Source organism: Hypoxylon fragiforme (assembly GCF_022984875.1).
Source record: "Hypoxylon fragiforme strain CBS 206.31 chromosome Unknown GGS25scaffold_1, whole genome shotgun sequence".
NCBI classification, from domain to species: domain Eukaryota; kingdom Fungi; phylum Ascomycota; class Sordariomycetes; order Xylariales; family Hypoxylaceae; genus Hypoxylon; species Hypoxylon fragiforme.
This window is the reverse complement of record NW_026054756.1, coordinates 2586760-2613144: the sequence shown is the minus strand read 5'-3', so window position 1 is coordinate 2613144 and position 26385 is coordinate 2586760. Positions and strand designations below refer to the sequence as shown.

At 48.5% G+C, this 26385-nt stretch overlaps 10 protein-coding genes across 10 annotated transcripts; 5 read left to right on the top strand and 5 right to left on the bottom strand.

Annotated features, from left to right (window-relative positions):
• Positions 1-88: 88 nt before the first annotated feature.
• On the bottom strand, positions 89-1597 carry GGS25DRAFT_512477 (WD40 repeat-like protein; the record flags this gene model as incomplete). Its single annotated transcript, XM_049262792.1, has 3 exons — positions 89-973; positions 1047-1281; positions 1365-1597. 3 exons carry the CDS (start codon positions 1595-1597, stop codon positions 89-91), a joined length of 1353 nt encoding a protein of 450 aa, XP_049121553.1.
• A 2917-nt stretch (positions 1598-4514) lies between these two features.
• GGS25DRAFT_39515 (uncharacterized protein) lies at positions 4515-7389 on the top strand. Its single transcript, XM_049258373.1, has 3 exons — positions 4515-5018; positions 5083-6436; positions 6491-7389. The coding sequence occupies exons 1-3, from the start codon at positions 4805-4807 to the stop codon at positions 7134-7136; spliced, it is 2214 nt and encodes a 737-aa protein (XP_049121552.1). The 5' UTR covers positions 4515-4804; the 3' UTR covers positions 7137-7389.
• Positions 7390-7635: 246 nt separating this feature from the next.
• Positions 7636-8077, bottom strand: GGS25DRAFT_470783 (uncharacterized protein). Its single transcript, XM_049259281.1, has one exon. The coding sequence runs from the start codon at positions 7834-7836 to the stop codon at positions 7642-7644; it is 195 nt and encodes a 64-aa protein (XP_049121551.1). The 5' UTR covers positions 7837-8077; the 3' UTR covers positions 7636-7641.
• A 228-nt stretch (positions 8078-8305) lies between these two features.
• On the bottom strand, positions 8306-9336 carry GGS25DRAFT_517063 (putative short-chain oxidoreductase; the record flags this gene model as incomplete). The annotated part of the gene is made up of 2 exons (XM_049263321.1): positions 8306-8703; positions 8817-9336. 2 exons carry the CDS (start codon positions 9334-9336, stop codon positions 8306-8308), a joined length of 918 nt encoding a protein of 305 aa, XP_049121550.1.
• A 1076-nt stretch (positions 9337-10412) lies between these two features.
• On the top strand, positions 10413-11859 carry GGS25DRAFT_517062 (Snf7-domain-containing protein; the record flags this gene model as incomplete). Its single annotated transcript, XM_049263320.1, has 2 exons — positions 10413-10462; positions 10539-11859. 2 exons carry the CDS (start codon positions 10413-10415, stop codon positions 11857-11859), a joined length of 1371 nt encoding a protein of 456 aa, XP_049121549.1.
• Positions 11860-11952: 93 nt separating this feature from the next.
• GGS25DRAFT_470777 (DNA repair protein rad18) lies at positions 11953-13935 on the bottom strand. The gene has a single exon (XM_049259280.1). It carries the CDS (start codon positions 13587-13589, stop codon positions 12204-12206), a length of 1386 nt encoding a protein of 461 aa, XP_049121548.1. The 5' UTR covers positions 13590-13935; the 3' UTR covers positions 11953-12203.
• A 78-nt stretch (positions 13936-14013) lies between these two features.
• GGS25DRAFT_470775 (DNA polymerase subunit Cdc27) lies at positions 14014-15969 on the top strand. The gene is made up of 3 exons (XM_049259279.1): positions 14014-14404; positions 14453-14673; positions 14726-15969. Exons 1-3 carry the CDS (start codon positions 14295-14297, stop codon positions 15706-15708), a joined length of 1314 nt encoding a protein of 437 aa, XP_049121547.1. The 5' UTR covers positions 14014-14294; the 3' UTR covers positions 15709-15969.
• Positions 15970-17916: 1947 nt separating this feature from the next.
• GGS25DRAFT_470771 (uncharacterized protein) lies at positions 17917-18502 on the top strand. Its single transcript, XM_049259278.1, has one exon. It carries the CDS (start codon positions 18137-18139, stop codon positions 18437-18439), a length of 303 nt encoding a protein of 100 aa, XP_049121546.1. The 5' UTR covers positions 17917-18136; the 3' UTR covers positions 18440-18502.
• A 302-nt stretch (positions 18503-18804) lies between these two features.
• On the top strand, positions 18805-23435 carry GGS25DRAFT_470770 (uncharacterized protein). The gene is made up of 2 exons (XM_049259277.1): positions 18805-19133; positions 19380-23435. Exon 2 carries the CDS (start codon positions 19407-19409, stop codon positions 22953-22955), a length of 3549 nt encoding a protein of 1182 aa, XP_049121545.1. The 5' UTR covers positions 18805-19133; positions 19380-19406; the 3' UTR covers positions 22956-23435.
• A 288-nt stretch (positions 23436-23723) lies between these two features.
• On the bottom strand, positions 23724-26341 carry GGS25DRAFT_470768 (DEAD-domain-containing protein). Its single transcript, XM_049259276.1, has one exon. It carries the CDS (start codon positions 26265-26267, stop codon positions 23955-23957), a length of 2313 nt encoding a protein of 770 aa, XP_049121544.1. The 5' UTR covers positions 26268-26341; the 3' UTR covers positions 23724-23954.
• Between the last annotated feature and the right edge of the window lie 44 nt (positions 26342-26385).

Here is a 26385-nt window from a genome sequence, read left to right as displayed (position 1 = left end):
GGGCAGGTTCATTGCTGGTATCAATGGATGCGTACCTGGCCTAGGTAGATTAGGTATAGGGTTATGGCTTTCTCGAAGAAATTAGCACTTAATAAATATCCCATAAACTAATCTTCCCGTCTTTGCTACCCGCAGCTAACCAGTGAGCTTCCCTCGCCATGTTAATCCGACGATCTTTTACGCTGAGCTGCCCCGGCTTAGGCAACGCTGTTAGAGTAGTACCTTCATTATCTATGTTGCCTGTAGTAGCCGCTCCATCTTTGGATTTGTTGCGGTGTGTATTCGGTGTCACAAGATTCGACGACTGTTTATCAGCCAATGTAGCAAAGGCAGTCGCGTAACAGCCAACTTCGTGCCACTTTAACACTGCCAACTCTGTCATGGTCTTGATGGAGTAGACCCGCACTTTTGAATCCCACCCTGCTGTTGCGAAGATCTTACCATCGGATCTGATGCGCAACCCTTGCTGCCCCGAATGTTTGGTATTGATGGTCTTCAGGGGTTGCGTTTCGATAATCAGGTTCGACTGCCGTGGGGGTATGGGTATGGGTATGGCAGGGCTTGACTCTGGAGAAATAGCAGCGGAGGACAACGATGAATTAGCGGCTTCCGTATTTTTCCTGTTGGCTTGTCTTGACTGCTGTGATTCCCGAGCGAGGGGGCATGGGGGAGGAATTGGATGCTTTGCAATGATAGCATCAGCACCAGAGGTCAAGAAAAAGTCTTTTTGCGGTGCCACATCGAGTGAGAGCACCGGTTGGCTGTGCACTTGTGCTCTATATAATATGTCCCACGTTTCATTTTCTCCGAGTCGTGCCACTATTGCAAGACCGGATTCGTAGGCGGCCGCCAGAGTCAAATGCTCACCGCACAAAAATAAGCTCAACGACATGACCATACCCTTCTGCTCTGTTTTACTTCCGAGATGAATTGTGTACCGGCGGTCTTGACTTGGAAGGTGGAAAATATCAATCTGTGCAGCGCGTAAGCAGAGATTCACCGCACATTCATGGTCATATTCATGTTTATATGTGATATAAACTTACAGCTTCGGTTTCAAGTGTATTGGGAACTGCGATGAGGAGCTCGTCAAGAGAATTATCGGATCTGATGGCGCAAGACGCAAAAGAGCAGAAGTTCATAGTATTCACTTCCAGTATATGCAAAATCCAGGGCCGAGTTCGCTCAGGCGCGGATTCATCGAGAGGAAGAGCAGTGCTCATCGCACTCTCATCCTCAAGGGCCAGCTTCCATACAACTAGACGGTTGTCTCTACCATGTCTGAGATATGACTCTCAGCCGTCTGACAGCCAATTACGAAAAGAGGACACGGGAAAGATGTTGTGAGATGAGACTAAACCTACGTGATAATTCGATTGTCCCCCCAGTCAGCAACGGTGAGGATAGCATTGGTGTGGGCGCGCCAAACGGCTCGCGGACGCATGATAGTCAGATCCCATATCACCACGAAGCCATCCGCATCACCGGTTGCTAGTCTGTGGTTGCTCCTGATAAATGCAGTAGCATGTACTTGTGTGCGATGACCTCGAAGAACCGACTTGGGCTTTGCAGGCTCTGCAGACTGATGCTGAGACATGGCCCCTAAAACCAGAGATGGAGTTCTATGCCTGTTCTAAGATGAGAGTTTCTATTTGCCTTGGATAAGTGATATTATATAATTGGTATGTGTCGGATTGCCTTTGGCTTTGGGATTCTTTTGAGGAAGATGCATTTGAAGAAATGATTTATGTTCTTCTTGATGTATCAGTATTATGGATATACATCCATAAAGTAGCTTGTACTCATTTAATGATCCGATGTCAAGTGTTTATTCGTTAAAAGTTGCCATGTAAAGATTTAGAGTTTGGTGTTGCAGCTCATATGGTGAGAAGAAGTCGGATAATTTAATAACCAAATGGGTCCTGTTCTGCCTTACGGTAATCTATCCCCGGTTAACTGCATCCACTGTATATCCCATTATCCATCATGCGATATTAGTTTGTTCAACATTTATTATTTCTAAACTCTACCATTAGCTACCTTAACTTAGCATTTACTACTGCTACTGATGTAAACACATGTATGCAGGTAGTTAGTACATTCTGAATAGCTTCAATTTTCATGAACTTCCAAGTTACTCCTATTGAGCCTCATTACCGAATACTCCCCCGAGGCATTGCTCGGATCGCCAACCCCACAACATACCATCCATGATGTGCTTGGACTAAAAGTCAGGGGTCTCGCCTCGCCGCCGAGACCCGCGCGAGTTGACAGTTGAAACGAACAACCCTCCCCAATCAAACACCCAGTCAACGAGTTACCACAAGCTGGACGAGATCATCGAGATGGGTGGCCCTTGACGCCACTTAATTTTAGAATATCCATTGTCCCGACTCTCAAGTTTGTTTCCTCTAAATTCTAGAATTGGTTTCGGAGCATATTCTTTGCTTGAATTAGTAGGGCTTAGAAGTTTGGATGGATGGCAGCATCAAGACGATGAAACAGTATCAAAGCTTCACAGCCACGCGGAAGTGGAATGGGATGTCAACATTTTGTAGGAAGTTAGATTTTTAAGGGAACCTTGGTAATCAGTACTGAGGTTCATCAATCTGTGCTTCAAGTGAGGCATCTGGTAATTCTTCAAAATTTCCATACCTACCTAGGTTAGATACCTACCTACCTACCTCTAATTTTAGAATCTTGCGTGTTTGTTGCATCACTTCGACATTTAACCAACTCCCTCACTCAACTCATAGAAGCCATTCTGAACATTTACAACTGCATAGGGGTTTGATTGATGCAGCTTATCATTTCGTGTTTCTCGTTTGGATTGATTTGGGTTGGATTGGATTACGCTCGGAGCCCCTTGTTCTTCTCGGCACCTCCTAACAACGTGCAGTCTCCTGGAAGCAACTTAAGCCGAAGCAGTTCTCTAACAAGAGATACTCGTCACGGAGAGCGGGATGTTACCATGATGCTGGGGCGGTGGAGACCTGCTTGACATTCAAAAAAGTACAAATCGTGGGTAACAATTCATATCGGCTGACGTGGTTGGTTCCCTTACTGATTACCCCTGCTCCTCTCCGAGGCTCTCCCCCAGTCGGATCTGCATCTAGGTAGCTACTCTAGTACTTTGTACCTTAATATGGCCTTATTAATATGGTCTGTCACTTTTAACAAGGTTCAAGGAAAGTTCAAGGAAAGTTCAAAGAAAGGGAAACATGACAAGGGGTTATGTTTTAAATGTTTTAAGTATTGAAGAGAATCTGACACTAAGAAGCTACCCCTGTAAATAATCTATTCTAAATTGATCGCTGATCAGCAACAAAACGAAGCCTTTAATGTTTTCTCTACCACATACGAAGTAGTACTGACAATTGTTCTCGAAAAATGAACGAGTCGTCCATGTACCATACCCAGGCAGTAAAGACCAAATTGGAATAATATCTCCGAAGGAAACGTGAGCCACTGCCGTCATCTAGTCGAATAGCTGGGTACTTGACCGTACTATCCCAGGTATGTATGTTTCTTGTCCTTTTCCTTTTCTGTCGCACACGCTAAGAAAGAAGAAGAAGAAGAAGGAGAAGAAGTCCCATGAGAACCCGGAGCTGAGCAACTTTCGCTGGTATCTTAGATATCTTGCCCTATCCACGGTCATTGTCATCATCTCACCTACAACCTCGTATCTATATTATAACTATACTTGTTTGAAGTGGACGTTGCTTTTTATCATTAAGCCACCTCTTGTTAAACTTCCATGGTTATAATACCTGGGAAGTCCGTATATAATTCTCGACCAAGCTCTCTCGACTTCATACAACGTTAAAACTAATAATTCCCGTTTGAACTTTACTCATCTTGCCTCCTTACCTTACAAACTTGGGGAGATATCAATCTAATCTTAATTTCAACGATTCGGCAAGACAGACCAGACCGTCTGTAAGAAAAGAGGAAGAGAAACGAGAAACGAGAAACGAAAAACGAAAAACAGGAAAAGGAAAAGGGTTTAACTTGACATTCTGTTTCTCTGTTTCCAAATCTTAATTCCAACACCACGCGCAACGTACAACGTATAACGCACAACGCATAACGCACGCCACAGCCTCGCTTAATCGAAAGCTTCCAATCAGTTGGTTTCGTCTGAATCAGAGCCCGAGACATTTGGTGCATCTCTCGAGATCCTGTACCTGAGCCTAATTCCGTGGAGTAAGCGGCCGCCCGCATACAGCAGGTTCGTCCGGGGATACTCGAGTCGTTCAAAGGCTAAAGGCTTCTTCCCGTCTATCTTCCATTATAGTATCCTATCATCGACAATACTTGCCTAATAGATTTATGGCTAGCCGTTATTGAATCTTGAATCTCAAACGAAAATTAACGGAAATACCGACAGGATTGGACAGAATAGGGATCTGTTTCCCCAGGTTTGTTAGTTTGCAAAGATATTTTCCGACCATTTCCTCCGTCTCGGGTGTCCACACCCAAACCGAAGCTTCCAAAGGGAATCCTGCTTTAATTATTAACCAATTTTTCGCTCAAATCGCCTCGTATAGACGGAGGCTTATCCATCGTAGTCCTGGCGGCATCGTACGCCGCCCCGTCGAACGTCTTCGTAGCGGGTCACCCACTCGGCGCGCGTGCGCCATTGACGCACCACTATGCCGAACAGTCTTCATCGCCGTACACCGTCAACAACGGCTTCTCGAACGATCAATATTTCTCGTCCTCCAAGCGTAGGGGGCTACCCGATTCTATTTCTCCTATCACTAAGAAGCAAGCTCCTGCCACTTCCAGGACAGCGGTCGATATGACTTCTTCGGACATAGTACCCACCAAGAGTAGGAGAGTAAGGACAGGTTGTTTGACCTGTAGAGAAAGGCATCTCAAATGCGATGAAGGGACCCCTGATTGCTCAAATTGCCGTAAGAGCAATAGGGAGTGTAAACGAGGTGTGCGACTTAATTTTATCGACATGACTTGCAAGGAACCTCCCTATATACCACCAACCGATGAGTGGGCTGGTATGTGAACCAACCCCTTCGTGAGGGATTAGTACAATAAACCGCAAGCTGACACCAACTATAGTACATTTTCGAGATGAGTCGCGTTTGATAGCCTCAGAATATCAGGGAGGGTTGGGAAGATACGCCAATTGCAGGAGTCAAGCTGCTAGTGTGGCACAAGAATCCCATCTTGTTGCTATTTCTCGACCAGAATCGCGAACGATTGAAAATATCGACACAGCCCCTAGAACTGATAACAGATCTGCGTCGATGATGCCAACACCGCAATCGATTTACTATAGCGACCGAGAACAGACACGCCATGATCTTATGGTTGGTGCACATTTGCATTCGCGTAGAAGCAGCGATGCTTCTTTCCTAGCGCCTCTGGGCTCTGGACAGTCAGCTGGATATAATAGTATGGTGTCAGATGCATTCAATTCCATGAAGGACAATGGTAGTCGTGCCCCATCTCATAATGGCTACAGAAGCAGTGATGTATCGGCGGCAAACTCTGTGGCGGGCTTCACTGGTGTTGGTCCACCGTCAACTTTCCGGGGTGGCTCAGGAGATAGCAGTGCAGAACCAGATATGGAAACAGGCGTGATGACCCCCTCAAGCGAGAAATCGGGAGAACGAGAGTACCTCAACTCACCCGAGGAACTCCGATTTATGCAGGTTTATGTTTCGGAGGTAGGCGTGTGGATGGACAGTCTGGACAAGGACAAGCACTTTTCACGGATGATCCCCTATCATGCGCTCAAGTGTCCCATGCTTCTAAATGCGCTTCTTGCGTGTGGAGTGAAACATCTCACTCTTACACAGCAATACAGCGATGATAAGGCACTCTTTTACTACGACACAGCAACAACGCAGCTTCTGCGCAGCCTGCAGAATCCAGAGCGCAATACAGCCGAATGTGCAACTACTGCCGTGGTGCTCAATGTATATGAGATTATGAGCGAGAAACCGACGCAGCGCATGAGCCACATCGCGGGGGCGCGAGCTCTCATTCGGGAATGTGGATGGAACGCCAAAAGTAAAGGACTAGGCGCGGCCTGTTTTTGGCTCAATGTAGGCATGGAGCTTCTCTCATGTCTGGCTTTCAACTGGCAAACGGCATGGGAACCAGATCAATGGGGCCTTAATATGGACTTCAGCACGGAAAACGACACGGGTAACGAGGAAATTTGGGTCCACCGCATCTTTTACATCGTGGCCAAGATCGCCAATTTCCGCGCCAGCATCCCCAAGTTTCAGGAGCCTAGCCCCCACGACGAACAGGTACGATTACAAGCTAGATATGCCGAGTGGCATCGCCTGAAGAACATGTGTGATAGCTGGAATAACTCGTGTCCTCGTCCTATGCACCCCTTTGGTTACTTGTATCCTTCGCAGCAGACCGGTGCTGATAAGTCGTTGTTCCCTAATGTTTGGTACGTGATTAAAACCCCAGCTGCGTCTTTCTCATCAGACTAACAAATTCCCAGGCTCATCAAACGTGCTGCCATTGTTGGCCGACTCTACTACCACACGGCTGAATGCCTACTTGCACAGATCAACCCAATCCTTCCGAAAGATTCTGAGGAGGCTCGCGGAGTCCAACAACACCATGCTCATCAAGTCTGCGGTATTGTAGCGCACACCGAGGACCGTGGCGTCGCCAGTGTCTCGATTCGCTCACTAGCTATTGTAGCCGAAATCCTAACCGATCTTGCTGAACAGCAGGAGGTGGTTGCAACGCTTGAAAAAATAGACCGAGAGACAGGCTGGAAACTGGCAGGTGTAATACAGAACCTCAAGAAAGTCTGGGGGTGGGAACAGATGGGACAAAAAGGGCTTGGAGTACAGTTCTTCCCTCGTTCTGGTAACGGTAACAAGATGATGATGGGACTACCAAAGCAACAACAGCATCAAATGGAGTCTATACAGACTAGGCAAATGACTACACCCCCGCAACAACAGATGATGCCCATCGTCACGCAATCAGCACCACCACAGCAATTAGCAGCACCTCGGCCAATACACGTCAACCCACTGAGTTTTGCTGATTTTAGTCTTCCAAACCATCCATACCAAAATTGGTATGAACCGCCTAGTCGGTCAAATGCCTATAATTCCCCCAACCTGCTTTGAGAATGCCTTCTGAGAGATGAGAACATGACAGAGCTTCGGGGTTGTACATACATGTTTGGGGGTCGGAAAGGTTTTTTTTTTTGAAATGATACCATGTTTACAGGTTGGGTTGTTTATTGATACCTCCAGAGGCGGCATATTTGGCGTTTGGTTTTATGTTTTATTTTTCGGTTTCATTCTGCTCGGACATATATACATCTACTCGCCTTGTCGAGTACGAATTTCTGTGTGTTTGCGTATAGAACGGATCATGTCGGGGTCTGGAAGCTTGGCATCGGCGATGCTTGCTTCGTGAGGGACTGGCTGTGTTAGTCAGGATGAACGGGGTTCAGCCGATAGGGAAATGTTTGGGCGATACCGTTCTACAGTGCGTTAGTCATGGGCAGTGGCTGTAAAAATAATCCGGAACAAAAATTCCATTTATATAGGTTACGGGGTTTGCTCGTTTTAAGCAAGGAAACAAGGAACTAAGTGTCATATGTGTCTCCTTGTTGCATGACCAATACTACTTTATACCTCCCAATGTTTGATATAAAATGCCCATGATTGTGAGATAACACATAAGAGTACCACGCCATCGTCGTCCGCTACCGGTACGTGTTGTAGAACGGTCTAAGGCCAAGACCCCTAGAAACGCTCCTAGGAAATCCAGATACGTAGCAATGGAAAGGTGATATTGACGCTCTTGGCACCAGTCCATTGCTCTTCTCTGCCGCCGGCAACCCTCCCATATGTTCTAGCTCACTCTGTGCTTTCATGCATACCTACCTAGGTACGAATGGAGACTAAGATAGATCATAGATGTATGTCGAGGGCTGTTCTATTGCCTGCTACATGCCTAAATATTTGTCTGTGCGGGTTCGAAAGGGATTGGCGGCGACTCCCGGGTTATTACCCCCTTTTTTTTTTTTCTTCGAGAAGTGGTCTGTTAAAATTTAGAAGATGCCATCATGTATGAAGAGTGCTACGAATCCGTGGTTTTTAATTCATAGGGCTCGTGAACTAATACTAATACACAAAGAATGCACACCCGAACCAAGACCAATGATTACATTCATGAGATAGACACTGCGGGTATCTACTTACATAAGCCCCGAATGGTTTGTTGTGAGTGACATGAGATATATATCTACTAGGCTGGGCACCTTTAAAATGCTTTAGCATTCGTATCACCTGTCAATGCCGACACTATTCGTAACATCCTTGAACTCGCCCAAAGCATGCCCAAGGTACTCCTGTGCCCCTTTTACCCGAGCCGTCATGTCGGATCCCAGGGGAAGTAAGCGCTCGGCCTCCCGTCCAGCTCCAATCCCCTCTCCCAGCACCATCTCATAAACAACCTTCATGGCCTTGTCCTTGTCACTCATTACGAACGCCGGGCCGGGCATGCTACCGCCAGTCAGAAACTGGATCATCTTATCCGAAGCCGAGCCCCGGTAGTCGTCTGGAAGGGGCACTTTTCCCACGGCCGTAGCGCTGGGCATGTTGGTGTTGAACGCGCCCAGGACGACGGTCAGGACGCGGATGTTGAACGGCGCCACCTCCTTCGCTAGCACGCGGGTAATACCTGGGCATGTGTCAGATTAAATCAAATCAAATCAAATCAACGTCAAAAACCAAAAATAGAAAAGAAGTTGGCAGATCACAAAAGGACAGACAAACAAACTGGAACCTCCTTACCGTCTAATCCAGCCTTAGCCCCTGCATAAGCGCCCATCGCATCCCTCCCGTCGAGCGCCGCGCCGCTGCTGAAGTTGACAACGACCCCGTACCGGCGGCGGCGCATGTGCGGCAGCACCGCGCGCACCAGCCGCAGCGGCCCAAAGTACATCGACTCCATGTGCGCGCGCACCTCGTCCTCGGACGCCGTCTCGACGGGCGCCAGCACGGAGAAACCCGCGTTGTTGACGAGCACGTCGATCTCGATGCCGTCTTCTTTCTCGAGCCTCTCGACAATATCCGAGCTGGCCCTGTCGTCGACGTCGAGCTGGATCCACCTGCTCTTGTTTTGGTGATGGTGGGGGTAGTTCTCGACTTCGGAGACGAGGAGGGGGGTTGAGGAAGGGTTCCGGGAGGTGGCGATCACGGTGTGCCCCTGGGATAGGGCGAGGCGGGCGAGGGAGAGCCCGAGGCCGGAGGAGCAGCCGGTTATTAGCCAGGTTAGCTGGGTTTTGGGTTTTGTGAAGGGTGGGGTGGACATTGTAAGGGTAGTTGATGGTTATGTATAACTGGAAGGCTTTCTTCTACTGTGTGGGAATGGCCTGTTGGGAAATAGGGGGGAAAGGGGGGCTTTTATATATGCTGGTAGATGACATGATAGCGGTGTTAATGAAGTATAACACCGCGAAGCTATAGCTTGAATAAGGGAATATTTATCTCGTGAAGATGGGGATAATCACTCTAATGCTGAATATGGTGTTATTCAAGCTTGAATACCTAGTACTATAGGGTATAGTCTCCGGGTTAAGAAAGTCCCAAACCAACTCCAATGGGTACCTACCTAATCCTCAGCCCTGAAGATAGAAAAGAAACAGAAAACTAGTATAAGCTGACACCAGCTTAGACAAAGTGATGCCACTCAAGCACCAAGTTAGATACAAGTTAGATGTAATCAAGTTTATATCAACGGGCCTAGGACTTTATTTCCGTCTAACTCCTTGATTCATGTAAAACTACCTGGTCCTGGTGTACTCCGGTATTCAATGATGAATGATGTTGTTTCTTTGGTACAAAGGTCTTTATTGGCCTTGAACAATGCTACCAGGGGTTGGAATTGACCATTAAGTGAAGAATGTTTGGTATTTAAGCATCGAATCAGCATCGAATGATCAGTAGTGCGAAAGTTGAGATCAGTGAATAAATACTAACCTAGGTAACTACTGGGTAATTAGCACTCAAAGGTACAAATATCCATAAGGCTTATCAGGATTGGATAGTGACGTCGCGCTGATAAGCTTTGACCCTGAATAACTACTACTAGTAGTAACACGCCTTATTGAACGCTTTTAAGGTTCAGAACCGCTTTCATTGAAAGGTTAATTGTTGCCTGCGGTTTGCAACTCCACTGGCAGCCTGCACATGCATTCCTGAGTCTGCATTTGTATGGTCAACCTACTGTACCACCTAGGTATCTAATCTAACCTGCCCAATACTATGTAGATACTCCCCGTCCACCGACAATCAACCCCGATATCGACAGCATTCTTGGATAATTTCACCTATAATATCACCTTCAAATAGATACTGGTGATCTATCTCTAATTATACCATATCATCATGAGCGAACTTCTTAATTACCTGGTGGACAATGACGAGAACTTTAGAAGGTACATATATAGATATAGAAGTGTATATCAATTCCCCTCCAGACTGACCATCCGCTAACCTAGATGATTCCAATAGAGCTCGTCTTCCAGCCCTGTACTCCGACTTCCGTTCCCAACGAACCTTGAACCCCGATGGCTTCGCTGCTAATGTCGCCGCATGGAAGCGGGCACTAGCCTCGGCCGCCCTAGCCGGCTACGTACCCTCCAAATCACCCACACGAAGCCATCTGACTCTCGACCTCGACGGCGATGCCTTCCTACGTTCACTCGAGACCAAACAGTTCGGACGCCCGCTAGCGCTGGGTACGGTGCTTCAGGAGGCCCTCGCAAATGGGGAGTTGATGCCATTGCAGCAGTTCCTGAAGTCTAAGGAGAGCATATACTATCACTCATGGGGCAGTATCCCGTGGGCTGTGATGTCGTGGGGGCTGAAGCAAGTGGGAATAGGTGGTCCTAGTGATAATCTACCTAAGGGCCAGTTCGTGGTGTTGCAAAATCTAGAACACGCCGCCAAGTCATTCAGCGAGGCCACCGCAGACCGTACGTCGCCCTTCGAGCGGACCTTTTCGAATACCCATTTCCAGCGAACCTTCGCCGAGGGCATACTCGACAAGAACGGGCGCCTCTCCGAGACGGATCTCAATGTATTAGTGACGTTCTTGTCGCGGGACAAGCAAGTGCTGGCCACGGATGGGAACACTATCAAGATCCGAACTTCCCAAGGCGAAGACGGAGTTATTACGGAGGAAGACTCGGCGATTGCCTCTCTGAAGGAACTTATGGAAGACCTGACACACCAAACCGAAGTTTTGAGCCGGCGTGTGGACGAACTGAACCTCGCTGCGCAAGATGCCGTGCGTCGCAAGAACCGCGTCGCCGCGCTGGCAGCCCTCAAATCCAAGAAGCTGGCCGAGACCAACCTATCCCGACGCCACGCCACCCTCAATCAACTCGAAGATGTAGCGGCTAAGATCGAGCAGGCCGCCGATAATGTGCAGCTAGTGAAGGTGATGCAGTCCAGCACGACCGCGCTCCGCAACCTGAACGCCCAGGTCGGCGGCGCCGACAAAGTCGACGAGGTGCTGGAGAACCTGCGCGAGCAGATGGGCGAGGTGGACGAGGTCGGCAACATCATCGCCGAGGCCGGGCCGGGCGCCACGATCGACGAGGACGAGGTCGACGAGGAGCTCGAGGCCATGCTGGCGGATGAGCGGAAGAAGGAGGACGAGGCACAGCAGGAGAAGGATGCGGAGGAGACGAGACGCAAGCTGGCGGAGCTGGAGAAGTTGGGCGCTTTGCCGGTGCCGGGAGACGAGGGGAAGCAGAAGGATACGAGACCACTTACGCCGGTCACGGCTACGGCTAATGAGCTGGGGGGGATGAACATAGGCGCGTAGGGACATAGGGTAAATACCAAAATCACATAACTTGACAGAAACAGGCACAAACACAGACACAGACACAGAGTAAGAGAGACAGAGAATGAGGTCAGAGCAAATAGCTGAGTAAATATATATTGGCGGCAATATAATAGATCGTTCTTATTTTTCCTTTTTTCCTTTTTCCTTTTTCCTTTTTCCTTTTTTCCTTTTTTTTTCTTGTTCTTGTTCTTGGTTCTTGGATCTTGGATCATGGAGCAACTACATACATACATACATTAGGTAGGTATGTAAGCCGCAAGCAACCTTACGTCGTAGAGCAAAGCCAGCCCATCCACCCACCCTTTTTTCTCTTCATCTTGCTATAACATCACCGCTTTCCCTGGTGATGGTACCTCTATATTATTATGTTCTTTCCTTCTTTCGTCCTCGGCATCATCCGTCAGATCCACCACCTCAGTGGTAGCCTGCATTACTGGGGTGTTGTTTATTATTGTTGACTCCTGCGGCTCCGGCTCCGGCTCCGGCTCCAACTCCTCCTCTGGGGCTTCTAGCGAAGCTAGCATTTGGGTATCTGCTTGGGGGACGGGGTCGGCGTCTCGAAGCTGTTGTTGTTGTTGTTGTGGTTGGCCCGTGTTTTCGTTTCTGCTGTCGCTATCGCTGTTACTGGTGTTGGTGCTGGTGCTCCGCTGCGCCAGGGCCCTGCCTTGCTGCGCGCTGTTTATGAGGTCCTTGAACGAGAGGGTGTGCTTGGCGGCCCACGCCTTGCCGTCGAAGTCTTTGTCCTTGATCAGCGCGCCGGCGCTGAGGGCCCTCGAGGATGTTGGCGCGCGAGTCCCCACCGTGCGTTCCCATATGTCTAGGTCTTGGAGGAGCTCGGCTTTACGCCGCGGTTGGAGCGAGTCGCAGTTCGCGTTCCAGATCGTGGTCCATTCCTTGTGTCGCTTCTCGAGCATTTGCCGGCTACCTCCTGTCGGGATGCCTAGCTCCACCAGTTTCTTTCGCAGCAGCTGCTCCCTGAGCATCGAGTAGTTTATGGCTGGTAGGCGCTCGAGGGTCTTGGTGGACGCTTTGGTAGGTGAGGATATTAGAATGGTGTTTGTAGACCCCGAGTCTCGTTTGGGTGATTGTGGCGGGAGACCGTCTAAGCACGATGAGTCGATGTGCTTGTTGATTTGTAGTGGTGGTATGCGCTTCCAACAAATAGGGCACTCAACAAGTCCATCGTCAAACTCGCAATCTGCTTGGCCTTGGTAGGGTATGTCGGCTTCCAGCCTTGCCATTTCGGTGGTCATCTCCATGCCTCTCGACTTACTTATCCTAGTAGAAGACCGCAATCGCTTACCTAGCGATTGGCTTGCTGGCTCCTCATCTTCTGTCTCTACCAGTTTCCTTTTTGTAGTGTCGGGTGCTGTGTCTTGTGATCTCTTGGCGACAAGCAGGATGTCTGGACGGGACCTTGTAAATGTGGTAACAACCTCCTCCATGGACCAATTACTACGCAGCTTCATTTCTTGCTCGGGTGTTCGACATAATGGGCATTTCCCGTCATTCGACAGAGCGCGTCGAATACAAAGTGAGCAGAATGTGTGGCTACAGGAGGTTAACATAGGCGTCTTGTAGAAGTCTTTGCAGACCTGACACCGAAGTGCAGCCTCTACATTGGCGAGACTGGGTATTGATGTAGGTAGCCAATCTGTCGAGTCGGCGACATCCTCAAAAGGTTCAAGGGTAGGTGTTTGGTCCATTGGGGCAGGAAAGCAATTCGAAAAAGTCGGGTAGTTTAAAGATGCCGCTGGTTATTAGGTATTAAATCTCTGAAGCATTGGGTAGTCGGTTGAGTACGATTCTTAAACACTGTCGACTACAAACAAATAAAGAACAAGTTGAAGTTCTGGTATGTATCAAGTACGCTAGCAATTACTAGGTAGGTACTGTCTGCCCAGTGTTGTATGTGTTACTCAGTGCTGTATGTCACTGGTGTTCAATGTTGTAGAAAATGGAATTGAAACACAAAAGTCCCGAGTTGAAAGAAATTAGGTAGAGATGAGATCATGTTCCCTTATTAGGACCCTTGGATGGAACGACGCGCTTGGTACCTATCTTAAAAAAAAAAAAAGACGAACCCCTGTAACTAGCCGCACCCAACTACTAAAATAAAGTTATTAGCCCCACCACTTAACGCGTCGTTCTTTCTGAGACGCGACCACGAAATACCTACTTTAACAGGGGGCCTTTTTTTTTTAATTCATTTCTCCCCATCTTCACATTTTATAGCTTTCTTCATATCCTCGCTGTCGCAAACGAACGATTTCATGTCCTTACAAATACGTAATAATTTGCGTGCGTGCCTGTGAAATAATAGGGGGCAAGGGGCATCTTCTATCATCCATCCGTTCATCTGAGTAACCACCCCTCCGTTTCTCTGGGCAACATACGCGAAACCTATCAAAATGGAGGATTATAAGCAATATCTAGCCCAGAAGATTCTCACTGAAGATCAACTTGTGACTTATCGCCTTCTGAGCCGAGCCTTAAAGATCCATGTCAATACTGCCAAGGAGTACGACTCACCACCCAACGACATTGAACAGAGCTGACCGTTTCCTAGGATGCTATATGAATTCCATACATGGCAGAATGATAAACGGCCGGGGTCACTGCATGCTACTTACCTAGTATACGGTACTAAGAAAGCCGTAGAAAAGTCCAATGGGCAAGATGGTGACGTTGAAATGACCGATTCTCAACATTCAGAAGATATTCAGGTCCCCTTTTCGGATGAAGTCCCTACTTTCACACTCTCTTTGGTCAGAGAAGAGCAGCTACAAGGTTAGTAAGAAGTTCATGATGTGCACAAATCGACTATACTAATTGATAGTAGACACATTAGCAGAATATGACGAAGTCACATCAATACACGTCTATAGTTTGGCCCCGCATCCGCTTAAAGACCTCCAGCTCTTAGCCGACACAGCTCGACAGGTTCTGGAACTATCATCAACGAGCAATGCGCCCGCCTCGGGCAAAGAATTCGGATCAATAGTCAATCCCAATGTCCGCAGAAGAGAGCGCCGTGGACCAGCTCCGAATGTGGCCGCTAGTGCACCTGTCCCTCAAGTCGCATCGAAATCCGCGACCAGCCAGGAGACAAAACCAGCTCCTATAAAGGAAGAGTCGAAAGCAGTCCCACAGGCTAGCTCGAAGAGTTCAACGTCAGCGGCAGCTAAAAAATCAGCGCCGACCACCTCATTGAAGCGGCAGAGTTCTTCGGGCATTGGTCAGATGTTTGCCAAGGCTGCGGCCAATCCCAAGAAACCTGCTGCCAAACCCATAGTGTCGAAAGCATCTTCTGCTGTAACTACCCCCGCCGAGGAAGTCCAGGAAATGGTCTTGTCAGATGACGGAGAAGACGACACAGATCCGATACCAGAACCCAAAAATGAAGAAAGCGGCAGCACCAGGCAGTCGAGAAAGGATCGGCAAGCCGAACTCCGCCGCATGATGGAAGAGAGCGACGAAGAAGAGCCTGGCAAGCCTGATAGCCCAGTTGAAGAACCCATAGAAGAGGAGGAGTCTCAGCCTGAACCGGAATCGAAGGCAGAAGAGCCTGCAGAGATAGTATCTAGCGCCGCCAACGGTAGACGAAGAGGAAGACGACGGGTCACTCGCAAGAAGCAGGTCATGGATGATAAAGGTTATCTAGTGACGATCCAAGAACAAGCCTGGGAGTCGTTTTCAGAAGAGGAAGCACCTCCTCCCTCTAAACCGAAGCCCGTGATGGCCAAGGTGGAACCTGCTACGAAACCGAAAAAGGGGGCAGCAAAGGGCCAGGGGAATATCATGTCTTTCTTCGGGAAGAAGTGAAGACACTACTTACTGTATGCTTTGAAATGACTATGTAAGTGGGTTAGGCACATGATCGTCATGATATATTCACGTCATGGGTAATTTTTTACATAAATATGTATGCCTACCACCAACGAGGAGTATTGGGAACAGATAGTAAGTGGCCGTGCACATGGAAAATCTAAAAGGCTCACTTGCTTAAATGCTGTAATGCATCATGTTGGCTGCATTCGTTTCACATCTATGTGGATGCCTACTAAGGTCCACGTGGAATTATTGCCAAATTACGTGTTGAACTTGAACCAGCATCCTTATGAGTTACAGTAGGTATCTTACATCAGATCCCAGATAAATTAATGTCCACTTTTCGTAAGAGTTTTTGGGGGTAGAGAGCCATGTGCATACTAGGTTAGGTATGTAGGTTAGGTGTGTACGAAGGATAATACTCTTCAAAGAATAGATAGGTGTGAGACGACGGACTTCTCTGATCTGATAAGCCCCTGAAACACCAATCGGCTGGATCCTTACACGAGATTGATGATTTGGAATCCATAGACACTGGATATTAGAGCGACGGGATTATTGCCGAGATCTTACTGTAGCCCCGTCACGTCCTCGTTGCAGGCAGTGCAGCTGCCGCGTTCCGCGCACCATGTGAGAGTCACAGGTACATACATACCTCCTAATTTGCTTACAGCTTGCGCAAATGACGTTGATTGATCGAACAAGAAAAAGCTGCGTACCTGTCTACGTAGGTACGTATGTAGGTAGTAGCTCTTCGTACAGGGCTAATTCTAGGTCATGTAGCTACTATTTAGTGTTTACACTCCGGCTACCTACTACTACAATGTATAGCGAGGCCTTAGCTGGGCTTAGTATAACAGCCAGCCGGTTGTTATCTCCGTATCTCCGAGAGTACCTAGGTATGCAATACCTACACATAATCGCCGTACAGATCGGTTACCCGATTTCACCTCCGAAGGAATTGAGCGTCTGATATTATATAATAGGTAAAATGGCGCAACAGTTCGGCATTTCCATGGAACCGCGGAGGAGCGGAGGAATAGGCAAGCCGTCGGTTGGGGTTGATGGCAAGACCGGGGATTCGGACTCGGGCTCGGGACTGGGTGCCTAGGGTAACAGCCGCGGGACGAAAGGCAAAGAGGCACACATGTGCAGGGTTACGGTGAAGGAAGCTCGCGGGTCATTTTCGTCGCAGGAAGCGGCCCTGGAGGTGGGAGGGGAGGTTGGACCTCGTGAACGGTTTATGTTATCTAGGTATGTAGGTATGTATGTATTGTACACTACAGGCATCCGTCTAATCCAATGCAAAGCTGCAAACTGGAGCGGATACCTAGTATCGCTTATATTAGTTGCATTTTAAATGGCGACTTTTCGAACCTGCATAATTCGAAGAGAAATTGATGAAGCATCAAATTGTATCAGGACGATTGGTGCTCGATATACATAGTTACCAAGAGCCTAGGCAGGTAGGCAAATTGCGAAAGCCACTCTTCTTGTTCAATTGCCTCCGGATTATGCATTTCATTGTTGACTCATAGATGGCGACATTTGTCTCTGTTTATTCAGTGGGTTTTGGTCGCGGTTGATTCCAATTCCATGTGCCTACCTAACCTAGTATAGATTTCGGCATCTTCCATCTACTATGTATGCATGTGTGTAGTTGGGGGTCTATGGAAGGGAGAACCCTTTGGTCGCCACCGCTAAATTCTATATGCCGTCTCCCTTGGTCCCTGGAATAGGGAATCCGGGGAAATAAGCTCAAATAATCATGAGATTTCCCCTCCATGATAGCTTCAGTCCCAGCGATACATGTACGGGCATAACAATCGAAGCTGAGAGGCTAAGGTAAGCAGAGGGAGAGGAGCTGTAAGGTAAGATGATGTGCCCTGGAAGTTGTGCGGGCATGGGCATGCGTCCTTACGTGCGCTAAGGTACGAATCAAGCACCGACAGACTGGGATCGAAGATTCCGTATTCACCCACTAGCCAGGGCGATAGCGTTTTCTTGTTGGGGATCTTCGGCCAGGGCCAGGCGAATCAGAGCCCACCTCCACAGACCTAGGGCTTCTACGCGCATCCTAATCCTCCCGATCTCTTCTCTTGGCTAAGCCAAAAAAAAATCTCATCCGAAGGTGCCGCGTGACCACACCATCATTTTTTTTTATCCCGTTCGCCGTCCTGACCTATTCTCAGCTTGGTTACTGGTAGGTAGCCTGCAAGGACTTAGATAGGTGTAAGTAGTGTAATTATCAGCCTTCCAGGTCCTTTCCAGGCAATGACATGGCTTCGTCATGGAAGGTCCTGGAGGAGTAGTTGTGTAGTTGACTTTACTGTGTATACCTGGCCTTTTCTGAAGTGGGTGAATACGGGTTACGAGATAATTACATACTGCAATATGCCATCGTTGCCATGTATGACACAGTATGTACCTACCCAGGTATAGATGTAATTTTGTTACTTCATGTAGGCGTTTCCTATTCTCCTCTTTGCGATTGGGGGCGTTGTGCTTTGGGGTTACTTCGTGCGTGACCTGCCTATTTTTTTTTTGTTTCTTTTACTTTTTCGATTTGCAAACAAAAGTCAATATCAAATGTGTGCTTGCTGGCGGGGTTTGCATCTACATACTACATATGTACATTGGGAACACTGGACCTTTTAATCCGTGGGTAACATACGGCATAGTAAAACTCAATGTCACTCACAGTGCTGCTGTATGTACCAGGTAAAATAGAGGGCCTACCAAATAAAAAGAACACTAATTGACTTCCCGGATCCTTTCACTTAGGCCCGAGGGCTCCACTGACTTGATTGGAAATCCATTGAAATGTAACACAAAAATCCAAACTTGAACTACTCTGATTGTCAGCAGCAGGCAAGAGCCGACGACGGCGCGACGCAGCTACTTTGTGTACCTATGCAGCAACACTGCGACGTCAACCTGGAAGCAACTTGCGCTAGTAGTATAGGGCTAATGCACGTACTTAGTAGCACGCTGTGGGTCTTCCCTCTTTCTAGCTTCAGGGCTCTTTTTAGCATCCAATGCCATCCATAGAGGGTACATGTAGGTATGGATACTAGGTAGTTAGTATGTAGTTAGTAGTACTGTGGTAAAGAAGAGTCAACGACGTACTGCACATGGGGGGGTCCACTATCGTTGAAGCTTGAGCAATGACGATCCATCTAATTTTTTTTCTCTTAATTTTTATTCTATCCAATTCCCTGAAATCCAATATCACCCACCAAATCCCATCCACCCGCCATCCTAATCCTTTTGGCGATATTATTTTATTCTCTTCCAGATTTTATTTTTTTTCCTTTTCAACTTCTTCACCTTCACTCAATCATTTCAATCGCGCGTTTGTTTGACGGCTATAGCGCTGTCAAATGAACCTGCAACGTCCAATAATACCTTTTCTCCATGTAAGTCGCCGTCATTACTAGTCTATCTGCTATCTGGTCTTTCGCGTTTCCATGTCGACTCCAGATTTCCCCTCCCCTCTCTTTTTCTGTGTCCTCCAATCTGCGCTCGAGATGACATTTTGCCAAAACTGAATGAATCGCACGCGCATACTCTATATACTGAAATATATGATTTGGGGGGTTTTTTTTGAACTGAGCTTGGAGACTCTCTTCGAATTGGTACTGATTATATAATTTATTCTTTAGTCACCCTCCCCTCCTGGCGTCATCTAAATGCCCACCATCTACTCATCCTTGTACCAGAACTTCATCCGCCAAGGATTCACAAAATCTTTCACCCACGGCTACGCGCAATCTGTCGTAGCCGCCACCCATCCCCATGTTCTAAATTCGCAAAATCGCCCGTCGTTCGCGCGGCGTAACAGTCAGCGCGTTGGACGCCTTTCTAGTCTCCAGCTTCAGAATGCTTTCCATAACTCGGCGAATGCTCAACATGAGCTTCGCCATGACAAGAATACGAGCAATGGTAACTTGGATGCCTACTTCGAGGCATTGAAGAAGCAGCAGGACACTGGTGATGAAGTTGAACCGGAATGGACCCAATTCCAGTTCCCCAAGCCTATAGAATGGAGACCGAACGCGTCTTCTATTCTGGAAGGCCCCGAGTCCCAGGTCCAAGATGCCGAAGCCGCTGGCGCTGCCGAGTCGGCTGAAGCTAACCAAAATGGGGCAGATGAATTGCCAGTCCCCGTTGATGATGTGACAGCATTGGCGCATATCGATGCTGCCATTGAGAAGGAGATTGAAGTACGTGGTTTGCGGCAGGCTTTGGAGGAGAACACCGGACTCCTACTCAATGAGTTAACTCCATCCATTGTCAGCGGTATCCAGTCACGAGCTCGAACTCCTGTCTCTGAGAGGCCGGCGACGCCTGCGAGCATCAACCGTACCGTAACTCCGCCGGTTGATTCTCAATCCCAAAGTTATGCCGACCATCTTAGCAAGCTTTCTGAAGATGGTCGTTACGCTGAAATCCCTGCCGTTTTTGAGGCCATGCTGGTTGCTGACATCAAGCCCATCGCTGCAGCCTACAATGCTTTGCTGGTCGCTGCTATTCACGTCCCGATTGAGAAGATTGAGGTTGTGTCTAAGGCCTTGGATGTCTACGCCGACATGATGCGACGAAATATCCTGCCAGATAGCGATACATACAATATTCTTGTTGGTTTGTTGTCTGCTAGGTGCCTCGAAGTGTCTACTCTGAAGAAGAGTTTGGAGGATAAACGCCTTCGCTTCGGCGGGATGGATGAGCCTGGAAAGTTTATGTTCGCATCGAATGAGCTGGAACACGCCATTCTTTCTGAGGATGACAGGCTTGATCTTGCCATCAAGTTGTTCGAGACGTCTGTCTTGACGCGCAAGGCCAACTACTCCTCTGAAACCTACCACCAGCTTATTTCAGCTTGTGCTCAAGCCGGACGTGTCTCTGACATGCTTCACATGTTTGAGCACATGGAATTAAGTGGTGCCGTCCCCTTTGCCGCTACTTTCCCCTCCATGATCACTGCATTTGCCAATACAGGTGACCTGGCTAGCGCCATCGAATGCTATAACGAGTATAAGGACCTTGCAGTCGCTCACGACAACGGAAAATATACTTTGAATGATCGATTAGACTCCCGAGTTTACGCTGCAGTCATCAATGCATACATCATCAATGACAAGTTGAAGGGCGCTGAGAGGTTTTACGAAAAAATTGTCGATGCAAAAGGCGCCCATGTCTCTGAGATTCGGGATGCCATTGTTAGCAGTGGATTTGTTAAAGCTTTTACAGCGAGGGGCATATATCACGAAGCGCTGCGGTGGGCTCAGAACATTGAGAACAACTCGCGCTTAAGCGCTTTTGCTGGAATTGCTACTGCTGCTGCCGATTCTGGAGATAGAAATACTGCCATTGACGCTTTCGCTAACATCCCTTCGGCATTTCAAGGTATTGCAACTCCAGCGATGGCTTTACTGGCTCTCAGTGTACGACAAGGCGATGTTCTAGCTGCTTCACAATACTGGAATGTGCTGAGCAACCCCGAAATAAATGTTGACTCGTCCTTCATCGAGCCAGCGGCCATGTACGCTGTTGCAATGATTGGATCGGGACAAGTTGCTGAAGGGTTAACCGAATCTGAATTGATGTTCCAGCGGATTAGAGCCGCCGAGAGCGAGGCTAGACCCCATGTATCGGATGAAATAGAAGAGGGTATGGAGTTCATATCGCGATTTATGGCTGTCCGTGCCATCACAGATCCTCGAGAGGTCGCTTCCCAATCCAGCTTTGCTGCTCAGACTTTCTCCGCTTCGCCTTACCCATCGACTCCTACCGTCTCGAGCTTCGAGGACAATTTCGATCCGTATGCTCACAACACCGACTTCAAAGGCTCTTCAATTATTTCGGATGAGTTGGAAGGCGCCCACGGACGCAAAGGACCTAGACTCAATGAGGCGCTCTCCCGCTTCCGCAACATGCGACGTGTAGGACGCCATCCTCGATATATCACCTACGCCAAGATGATTTCCGCTGCGGCCCGTGAGAGCAAGATGGACCTCTGCCACGATATTCTCGCCATGGCACGAACTGATGTGCCGTTCCTCCCGCAATATTCCGTTGTTCGTTATGGCTGGTCATCTATTCTTGATGCTATGGTTGGCGCCTGCTTAACGCTCAATGATCGTGTTCTGGCAGAGCAGTATCATCTCGAGCTTCTAGAAATGGGCGCTGCTCCATCAGCAAACACCTTCGGTCTCTATATCACTACCCTCAAGGAATCTACCAAGACTTTTGACGAAGCTTCGGAAGCTGTCAAGATCTTCCACCGTGCTAAGAATGAGGGTGTTGAGCCTTCGTCGTTTTTGTACAATGCCCTAATTGGCAAGCTCGGCAAGGCTCGACGTATTGATGACTGTCTTTTCTATTTTGCCGAGATGCGTGCTCTGGGTATCAAACCGACTAGCGTAACCTACGGAACGATCGTCAACGCGCTGTGCCGAGTTAGCGATGAGAAATTCGCTGAGGAGCTCTTCGACGAGATGGAGTCCATGCCTAATTACAAAGCTCGTCCAGCACCATACAACAGCATGATGCAATTCTTCCTTACTACTAAGCGTGACAAATCAAAGGTTCTGGCCTACTACGACCGCATGAACGCCAAGGGAATTGCCCCAACAGCTCACACTTACAAGCTTCTCGTCGACACCCATGCCACCCTTGAACCGGTGAACATGACTGCCGCCGAAGCTGTGTTGGACATGATTCGTGCTTCTGGCCAACGTCCTGAACCAGTACATTACGCTTCATTGATCCATGCTCGTGGTTGCGTTCTTCACGACATGCAAGGCGCACGAAAAGTATTCGAATCAGTCATGGGCGACCCGACCATCCCCCCCAATGCTTGCCTCTTCCAGGCATTGTTCGAAGCCATGGTTGCCAATCATCGTGTCGCCGATACTGAGGCTGTCCTGTCTCTCATGCGACAAAAACGCATTGAGCTTACACCTTACATCGCCAACACCTTGATACATGGCTGGGCTAGCGAGAAGAACATCAACAAAGCTAGCGCCGTTTACAACAGCGTTGGTCGTGGGAAGCGCGAGCCTAGCACGTACGAGGCAATGACTCGTGCCTTCCTTGCTGTAGAGGATCGCGAGCGCGCCAAGTCAGTTGTCGGCGAGATGCTCTCGAGAGGTTATCCTAGTGCTGTTGTCAACAAGGTCCTAGAACTTCTCGGTGGTGGCAGCAACGAAGAGGCAGTATCTGCTTCGGCGCTATGAGCGTCGCCTTATTTCTTTATCTCATTTCCTTTTGCTTCAATACGATACCCCGTGTTATGTTACAGGAGGTTGAAACGATTCTCTTTACGGGGTTGTCGGTTGCGGTGAAGGGATAGCATTGCTTGTATCAAGCTAGGCGTTATACGGAGTGTTTTTAAAATCGGGGTTATGGACCAGGCATTTACGAATGGGGCATCGACTGGCATGTCGGTAATAGACAACTCTCAACTTTACATATACTGATAAAGAACTTCCTTTTTTATGTCATCTACAAGGCAAAAACACTAGGTCAAAGGGGCTCCCAGGGCGTCGGGCAACGGTTTTGTCCGCGACATTTGAAAAAAGGGAGCGGCGTTTGGAAGGGCTAATTAGTTGGTAGACGGAACCATACTCAGTGGGCATTTATGATGATGTGACGCTGGTATGGTTGGTAGTTCTGTCTTGTATGATAGATGCAAATATCATGGAAGTTTGTTCGAACGATTCTGTTCCGTATCATCATGTGTGAAATGATGTGCTTGACTTCAAATGTTGTGTTGCAAATGCCTTTCTCATAAATTCCGAATGCATAACATGTTGCTGGCCGAGTCGAGTAGAGTGTTCGTCCCCTATAGGGAGTGCTAATCTAGGTACATGACTACAACTTCATACATCCATTAATTAGAAACATCAGCAAAGTCCCCGTAGGCTCATTTTTACGTGCCCAGTCTACCTACTTACTGTACCTCATGGTATATGGAATCATTGGGTATCAATCTTTCAAGAAAATTTTGGTTTAGAGTATTAGGTAGTTAGACGGTTATTCCCATGTCTTCTTCATAGGCATATAAAGGCAGTATAGGTATAGGTATAGGTGTAGGTGTATACTTGAAGCAATACACATACATACATACATACATACGTACTACACGCCATGATGCTATTTTTTTTAAACGCCCAACGAAGCCAAGCCAAGCCAAACCTGCCAACATTCGCCTGTGTACTGTACTAGGATAGACCTCAGCCAATATTAAACTCCCCAGCCGCGCTCATGACCTCCTTCATCTTCATCCTCATCCTACGCGCCGCGCCATCATCCACAGTGCCCGCATCACCATCACCTCCTCCTCCTCCTCCTCTAGCATTACCATTCCCGTCGTCTCCGTCGCCGCTCTTCCTCTTCTGTCCCTTGCCGTGATTCTGGCCTGGCTTGAACGTCCTCCTCGAGGGCCCGCCACCAATACCACCGGGGGCCTCACGGAGAGCGAAGCTCTTGGCGGTGTGCCCGAGGTGCAGCTGGGTGATGTCGAAGTAGACGCGCTCGTCGCGGACGTGGGTGGCGTAGGCGCGGATGTGGGAGCGGAAGGCCTGGCGGGCTGCGTCGAGGAGCTTGGAGCTGGGGTGGGAGTTTTCCTTCTCTTTCTCGGACGCGAGGAGGCGCTGCTCGAGGTGTATTTGAAGGGCCTCGGCGCGGGAGTTGGGCGTCTGTCGTTCGGATAGGAGCATTGCCTGCTCGGCAGTCTTGCTGGGTTTAGGCAGCGCGATAGGCGTCAGAAATCCCTTCTGTAGGGTAGACTCGTAGGATTGAGATGCGACGGGCGTGGTGGATTTTAGGAGGTCGATGTATCCTTCCTCGCACCCTGGCTGGAGGAAGAGTGCCGCCTTGCCAGCTCGGCCTGCTCGTGCGGTTCGTCCAATGCGATGAACGTGGTCGTCGACACTGAAGGCGGGGTCGTACTCGATTACAAGATCGACCGCGGGGACATCGAGACCACGGGACGCAATGTCGGTAGTGATGAGCACGGAGGGGGTTGTGGAAGCGTGGAAAGCGGCGAGGGTAGCTGTACGGACTGATTGCTGGAGAGATCCGTGAAGCTTCAGAAGAGTGATGTCCGGATTTGCTGGTGATGTAATGTAAGCAGCATCGGCAACTGTATCTTTCGTGTCGTCGGACGTAGAGGGTTGGGAGGTGGAAGAGCGGAGTAAGTCGAAGTGAAAGTTGACAGAATCGGCGCAAGAGATGAAAACAATGGCTTTCATGACCGAGCCCTTGCGGGAAAAGGCTGATTTGAGAAGTGCTATCAACGTCACCAGTCTTAGTTTAGCTGGGATGACGAGGTAAGTCTGCTTGAGTTGGGACGGGGCAGTAAAAACGGCATCGTTCAACTCAACTGCCGCGTCATCCTCTTTTTCTAATTGAGAAGCCGTAACATGGATGGCATCTTCCAAGCTGATCTCTCCCAGCTTTTGTACGTTCATTTTCATCGTCGCTGAACAGAGAACAGTGACGCGCCGTTGTGGTAAAGTGCTTAAATCGACGCCCTCCTTATTCCTCTCTTTCAGCTTCTCTGAGCGAATCTTGCCAACAATGCTCTTTAATTCATCTTCGAATCCCATTTCCATTAGTCTATCGCCTTCATCAAGGATTAACCATCTCGCGGTGCCAATATCAAGGATTTTAGTGTTGTCGAGGTGATCAGCAAGCCGGCCAGGGGTAGCAATCAATATGTTGACGCCCTTCCTCAAACGTGCCTTTTCAGATTTCTTACTCTCTCCTCCCATCACTGTAGTACTGACAATCCAAGGTGCACAACGCAAGAGTTTCTCCAGCACGGTAGCGATTTGCTTGCATAATTCTCTCGTCGGGGCTAATATGACAGCAAATAGACCAGAATCACGATGTATCCGTATTCCCGTGTTTGCGCCGGCCTCATCTTGACTCAAGGAAACGATGCGTTGCACGATAGGCAAGAGATAGGCCAAGGTTTTTCCTGATCCCGTTTGAGCTTGTAAGAAGGCATCGCTATCGGTTTTCACCAACTGGGGAATAGTGTTCTTTTGTATAGACGTGGGGGCCTTTAATTCAAGCTTGGATGATAGATGCTGAGCAATGCGCCGGGATAGTCCGAGGGCAAGGAAGTTCTCAGCTTCTTCAGACAAGGGGGCATTGGATGGCTTTGTAGGCTCAGACTCTTCTACAGGATCCTCGAAAACAGTTCGCGGGGTCGGGTTGGACGTAAAGAGTCTCGAGGTAATGCCACCAGGTTTGTTGCTATTACCAGATGTTTCCTGTCTTCTAGAATAGTCCGATTGACCATTGGTGTCACCAAATGTCTTTAGTCTTTTCGTCGGTCTCTCATCATCAAAGTCATGACTTTGATCGTTTGATGGTGGGGTGGCATTGGTTGCGCTCGCAGATTCATCTCGATTCCTCCTGGCGCTTCGTTGTGCATGAACACGATCTCTCCAACGACCACCGGTGAACTTAACCTGCTTTTTCAAGGGTGCAGCTTCACCGATATCAAAGTTCATAAGCATGCCGCTATCTGCCATGGTGGCTGAATGTGAAAGAGGGTTGTCGATGGCGTATATTAAAAGTTGCGAGGATTGCGAAAAGAAAATCGGGAAAGAATATGGAGAAAGAGCGGCAGAATTTCCTAAACTTTTTGGC